General features: G+C 30.6%; 1 protein-coding gene across 2 annotated transcripts in view; it reads left to right on the top strand.

The window, feature by feature from the left end:
* Positions 1-6,929, top strand: part of LOC106460990 (TOM1-like protein 2) — a 39,205-nt gene that overhangs the window by 14,443 nt on the left and 17,833 nt on the right. For both annotated transcript variants that reach the window (XM_022387783.1, XM_013920757.2), the window contains exons 4-5: positions 330-476; positions 3,444-3,578. In XM_022387783.1, the coding sequence (XP_022243491.1) occupies positions 330-476; positions 3,444-3,578 (282 nt within the window). The remainder of the gene's footprint in view (positions 1-329; positions 477-3,443; positions 3,579-6,929) is intronic.

Below are 6,929 nucleotides of genomic sequence, written 5' to 3'. Positions count from 1 at the left end.
TTTTTTTTTTTTTTTTTAATTAGATCCCTATCAATGCACAGTTATTATTTAACAATTATCTGTTCAACAGTATTAACATGTCTCAAAACACACTCATCTTTGTGCTTTAAAACTTTTATATTTACAAATGTATATTTATCTTGTAAAGAATGGGAATTACAGAAAACAAAATACTGAGCAATTAATACAGACTCATCAATATGATTATTTAAGATAGAAGCTAAAAAAGTATTGTGATTTCAAATTATAATAAAACTGTAAAAATATTATAAAGTTTACAATTGCTTAATTTACAAAGTCATGAGGGAAAATGTTACTGTACCCTTTAGGTGTTAGAAACTTGTGTCAAGAACTGTGGAAAGAAATTTCATGTACTAGTGATGCAGAGAGATTTTGTTATGGACTTGGTAAAATTGATTGGGCCAAAAAATAACCCACCTATTGTTGTCCAGGAAAAAGTACTTAGCCTAATACAAGTGAGTATGGTGTTAACATAACACTTGTTATAAGAAGATAAGGCTTTGAGGAGATAATGTTTTATGTGGAATATTTTATTGCTGATTTATTTAATTTTCCACTGAAAATAATGTTGTTGAGTGTGTTAACTCTAACCATTTTTTTAATCTAATGGCCTCTAGTGTCTCATATCAAGAAAAAGTGTCATTTTTTTTATGACAATAAGTGTGATCATTGAACATATTATTTTAAAAATTTGTTATAATCTTTAAGTGAACTCAAACTATTGGAGGATCAGTTTACAAAATAAAACAAATTTTGATTTTTTGAAGCTTATTTTGAATATTAAATTTCATGTTAAGATTGCAGCAAATAGTTTAGTTTTTCTTTATACTTTGTAATCCTTACTAACTACAGTGTGTTTTTTATCAGAAAATTAAGCCAATTTGTTCTCTGATATCGAGTATTATGGACTTGTGTCAATATGTTATTTGTAGATGGCCCTCAGAAAATTGTCAATTCTTATAAAGATGCGTCTTTTTAATTTTTATTATTAATCTAACATTCCCATAACTAGATCAGATGTATGACTTAAGTAAAAAACAGTGAATCATTTCACTGTGTTCTCTCTAAGTGCATCCTATGTATCATATATGGTTTAGAACAACTTTTATGATACTTTGTTTTTCTGCTAGAATATCACACAGTACATCCTTTTAGGTATTCCAAGTTATCAGCACTGTTATGGGTGTTTTTATTTTTCCTTTATAACCTGTGTGTGAATCGATTAAATACACAGATAATCCCTAATTGGATGGTATATTTGAGAAATTATACTATCATCTAAGCATCTAAATAATAGATCTAGTGATTCATTTAGCTCTTTTTTATAGATAACAGATATGCTACTTCTTATGAAGTTATTTGATTTTAAACAGGAGGATCATTTTTCTTGTCCAACAAGTTTGAGTTATGATTTTGAACTATATATACAAGTTGAAAAAGAATGAAAAGATATTTTTATCACTGTGATGATATTAGATATTTTATAAATATTTTTTTAAACATTTGTGTTTTTCATTGGAGTGGAAATTTCTTTATATGTATGAATACCAATTATTTGATAAATATAAAAGTAGTACCACTTTTTTACCCTACTCTTTGAGATGATAAAAATCCTGAGGGTGACAATCCTAGAATTGATCATCCATTCAGGTTATTGAGGTTCTTTACAGTTCTGCTAAACAAACTTTGAGTTCAGCTTGATGCTGCTCCTGGAAATGATCTTGGTACTTCTAACATTAATCATACTTCTTGTTTTCACTACTAGGTTATATGTAATTAAATTAGAAATAGTACACAATTGCAAACCTATAATTCTGAAGTCTCTGCAACCATACTGTCATCTCATCCATTATTAAACTGTGCAGCTATATTTGAAGAGTAAACTTTTTAGTCCTGAAGAATTATTTTATCGATACAAATGAAATAATGCTCAACGAATATACAAGTTACTTTTATTATGTCTGAGATGAATACATCTTCTTTGACAGAATTGCTAGTATCAGTATCTATAATCTTTTGAACATTGAGCTAGATAATCTAAAATAAATGTTAAAGCATGAGCTCCTTTCTCAGATTAGTACACACTTCTCTTGTTGCTACTGGCCTCAATGTTGTTTTGGACTCTCTAGGTTATAAATAGTGAAGAATGGATTGGGTAGTTGCCCTTACAAGTTAATCATTATTGCTGGACTAAAATTAATGACACTTTTTCTTTTGGTGAAAAAAGAAAAATTTCGGGTATGCTTTGATTAAACTGTTTATTTTGTTAAATAATGATTTTAATTCTTTCTCAATAATATGACTTACCTTTTTTGATTTAATATTATAAAGGTATCATTATTTAACTTGAGATTTTTTCAGCTGAACAAGAACTGGATTATAAAAAAAAAATTGCTAAATTGATAACAAAGCATAATCTTAAGAATCATTTAAAATTCCACATACTTGGCTTTAACCAACTTTGAATGTGAATGATGCTTTCCTTTGCAGAATTTTTGGATGTATTTTTTGTACTAATAGCCTAGTCAAAAAAAAAGTATAAAATAATGAAATGCATCTGAATGGATTGGTTTGTATATTTGACTTTCTTTACAGACAAAAAGTACTTTTTGCAAGAGTTGACTGAAGGACTTTTAACATGTGGATTTTTGATTGAAGCTAATTAGAACTTCGTGCATGTTCAATAAATCTCAAAGTTAACTGTAACATTTACGAGGTCCTGAAACTAAACTGTCCTAGAACATTGATTGGTGTGCAAAAAAAAAGGCCAAAGTGTCAGGGAAATAGTTTTTCTTTCATATTTTTTTCCCCAAATCAAAGTTGCTACACAATGAAATGTTTGTTGCTTTAAAATACTGTTTCAGTAGACTGTTGTGCAAATAGCCAAGTATATAGGTAACATAGCATTATACTTAAATTTTTGACTTTTATATATCTACCAGGATTGAGTGTGGTGTGGTGGTTAGTTTGCTAGGATACAAATCAGAAGCTTGAACAGTTGAGCCACTTAATACACTTTCAGTTGAAGAGTCATCATAACTGGGACATTTAATGTTGTTATATAGAGTATCCACACACACATTGAGTATTTCTGACTGATTGTCCCCCTTCTGTTCAGCATTTCTAAATTAGGGATGGATAAGCCTGAGCACTAAGGTGTGTCTGTTCTGGCCATTTAGTTTGTATTATAAAAGGTGCCATTCAGGTTAGAAATGCCAAATACCATACGATAAATCTACAATAGTTTTAAGCATTTCATGTGTATCTGTATGTTAATTAATTTTGAAAACTAATATTTACCAATCTTGTCTAATTATTTTCAACTGTATTTATTATTTATATGTATTGGTTATATTTTTGTATGTACTATTTAAATTATAATTTTGCAAATAATTTTTACCATATCTTGCTGTTATGACCAGAGCTGGGCCGACGCTTTCCGATCAAACTTAGAGATGCAAGGGGTTGTACAAGTTTATGAGGATTTAAAACAAAAAGGTGTAGAGTTCCCAATGACGGACTTAGATACCATGGCACCAATACATACACCAAAAAGAGTAGGTCAACATTCTTTTTATTTTCTTTTACTCAAGTAACTAGTAATTTTTAATTTTTCTTTGTAGTGTAAGTATAATAAGTAAATGGAATGCATTGAATCAAGTAGATGTGTAGTACTGTCAAGAAATTTGCACTTTATTCAGAAAATATTTTTATTTCTTGTTTAAACACTTACAAGTGTACCATAAAATCTTTTTTTTTTTCTATGAAAGATTTTCTAGAATTAAAAATAGGTTCTATGACAACATTGTAAATGATAATGGTATAATAAATGTCAAGCTTTTTATCGTAACATTTAATTTTTCATAAAAATTTGTATGTAAATAATGAAGGTTTCATCCAGGGTTAACTTGAGTCTGAAATTATGCCCCTTTACAAAACATCTATACCTAAAAGTAATCATAAAACCTGCCCAGAAGTTTCAGAACATGTTATTTAACAATGTTTTCTCAGCTATTAAAAGTTGATTGCACAATTTCTATGTTGGAAAATATGTAGTTTTAATATTTCATCAAGCAAGTTGAAAATTATAATGAAATATTATACATACACTTGGCACCATAGGAATCAGTTGGAGTGAGACATGTTTTGGACTACGAGGGACACCCCTTTTAATATCTCCAATTTTCAAAGCTATTAATTCAAAATAGTTGGGCAGATTTTATTTGTTATTATTTAACCCTTTAATTGTTGCTGAGTTTGAGTTTCATTTAAGTTTGAATATGATTTAATTTTGAGAGTTTCTCTTATTCTGGTGAAGTGTTTTCATTAGGAGTTCCATCACATTCATGATCCAAGTGTCTGTAGGTGCTTGAAGAATTACACTTTTTACTTCTTCATGAAAAAAATGATAGTTACATGTAATATGATAAGCTGTATAAAATAAGATATATATATATATATATATATCAAATTATCGTAATATTTAAGAGATATAAAACTGTCAACATGACTCTACCATCCAGTATATGTTGGTGTAAGCTATGTTCCTATTTCAAAATTGTTTCCAGAGTTATTAATGGACTTTTAAATTTTACCACAAAAAATCTCATTTTAAGTTTAATAATAGTATTTTTGAACAAATGGTTAGTTTTGTTATTGGCTCAAAATTAACATTTAATCTAGCAAGTCTGATTTTTTGTTAACATGAAAAACAATGGTTGAGTAACTATTCTGAGAAATCTAAACTCATCAGAAATCATAGTATGTTGATGATACATTTGTTATATTTAAAGGAAAATAAATAGTGCATTCTTTCTTAGAATATCTGAGTAAACCACATCCTTATATTCAATGTACAGTTGAAAAAAATAACGTATAGTTGTCTTTTTTTTAATTTAAATGTTTATAAATTTGGAGGTCATTTAGAAATAGGAATTTATCATAAATGAATTTACATAGGAATGTATAGTCATGTTGAAAGTTTTGTACCCAAGGATAATTTCAAAATGTCTAATTTTATGAAGCTTATCATATTGCCAGTAACTATTATTATTTTTATAAAGAGCAAGAAAGCTAGCAAAAAATGTTAAAAAAATGGTTTTCACCTTTCATTACTTGATAATATTTTCAAACGTTTCTTCAAGGTAGTGCACATCACCCCTTATAAAGTGAGATATGATATGCCTAAACTGTCATTTTATTTCAGTCTTCCATTGATGATTAAAGACTGCTATGTGTTGAGAAATAGTATCAAAAATATCTTAAACTATCCAAAAATTTTAGTATGTACAGATTTCAAATCATTATTGAGACTTGAGAACTTTAATTTCAACACTGACATTATTTATTGATATGTTTGTTCTTGATGTGGACAAGATTGTGTAGGATTAACCAAGCATTTCTTAGAACAGTGTATAAAAGAGCATCTGAAACCTATTTCTGGTTAGTATTCAAACATATGCAGACACTTTAATCAAGAATGTGATAAAACTGCTGAAAAACAACAACTTTACCAGTCTATATAGTTCCAGCAGCACACAAGATATCAAAATAAAAGAAACTCGGGTGATATTATTTGACTGTTTGCATTTTGCTTATGTACCACATTTTGAGTTTTTGCTAACTGATGTTATTGTTTATTACAGTCCAAGTGTGCATTTAGTTTTGTAACAAAGAATGTGAGACGTGTTGTCCTAAACAATATCGCACACATGTAATATGTTACATTATATGTAGGGTATCTCATTCACCTATTTCAAACAGCTACGGGTGTATAACTTGAAAGTAAAAAAACATATAAGGTCAAGACTAATGATAAATTTTTCTATTGTATGTGCAACTACAGACAACACATTTACAAAATACAATAGTATACATGGTAATATGAACATGTGCAAGTTTTTGTAACCACAAATTCTAGATTCAGGATAATCTTTGACTTTAGCTGACTCAACTATAGCTAATAGCTGTTAGCCATTTCAGTTTCAAGTCAGATCAAGAGACTCGAGTGAACAAAGCACCTGCATAGTACAAACTGTGCATGACCTAGTATGTAGCATACTTTGACTGTGGAATCAAGTGTTCAGAGTTCACTGTCTGTTGCCACAAAAAAATGTGCTAAGCATTTGGGGGGCCGTTAGTGCACCAAAATAGTGATGTCAAATCTGACAATTCGAGAGTTGATGACTAGTAATGTCGATCAGTTGTTTTCCATCTAACCTATCAATCTAAATTAGGGAAGGCTAGTGCAAATAGCCCTTTATGTAGCTAGACAATCAGTAGAACTTCTTGCATATGGAGCTGACTTAATGTTGTATCTTCATTTTGTGTTCTCTTTCAGAGTTATTGTGTATTGGCTCTCTTAAGTTCCCCCCTTACTTCTACTAGTGGAGCTCGGGAGTCCTTACCACACCCAGTTACTGTGGTGGTGGACAGAGGATTTACCTTTGGAGTGTTGAGTTTTATCCCATCCCAGAGAAGAGGGCAAAGTTGGGGACCCTCCTACCTGGGTCCCTGGAAGTTTTTTCCCAGATGTCGGAAGGAGCAGGACCAACCTACATGGGAGTCTACTCGTAAAACCAGTCCAGATTTGATGCTTAGCTATCCAGTGGGGTGTGCTTGAAACCTGTTATGAACACTGTCATGTCTTATGTTGTTCATGCAGGGAGTCCACTATCTCCTTGTAAATCCAAATGCTGTCCCATCTTTGGTCCTTGGTGGGACAGTATTCAACATCCTCTCTTTAATTCTATGGGTAAGTGGAATTCTCCTTGCCCACTTGGTGGGGGAGTAAAGACAACTGTTTTCAAGTCCAGACTGGATGAGTTCTGAACTTTGGAGTATGGCATATAATCCCATCAATCCAGACTTGGGCTGTTGCCTTTTGGACTTCTTCAGGTTGATCAGAA

The sequence above is a fragment of the Limulus polyphemus genome, unplaced genomic scaffold (genome assembly GCF_000517525.1).
Source record: "Limulus polyphemus unplaced genomic scaffold, Limulus_polyphemus-2.1.2 Scaffold875, whole genome shotgun sequence".
NCBI lineage: Eukaryota > Metazoa > Arthropoda > Merostomata > Xiphosura > Limulidae > Limulus > Limulus polyphemus.
The sequence above is the reverse complement of the archived record's forward strand: the minus strand, read 5'-3'. Positions and strand labels throughout refer to the sequence as shown.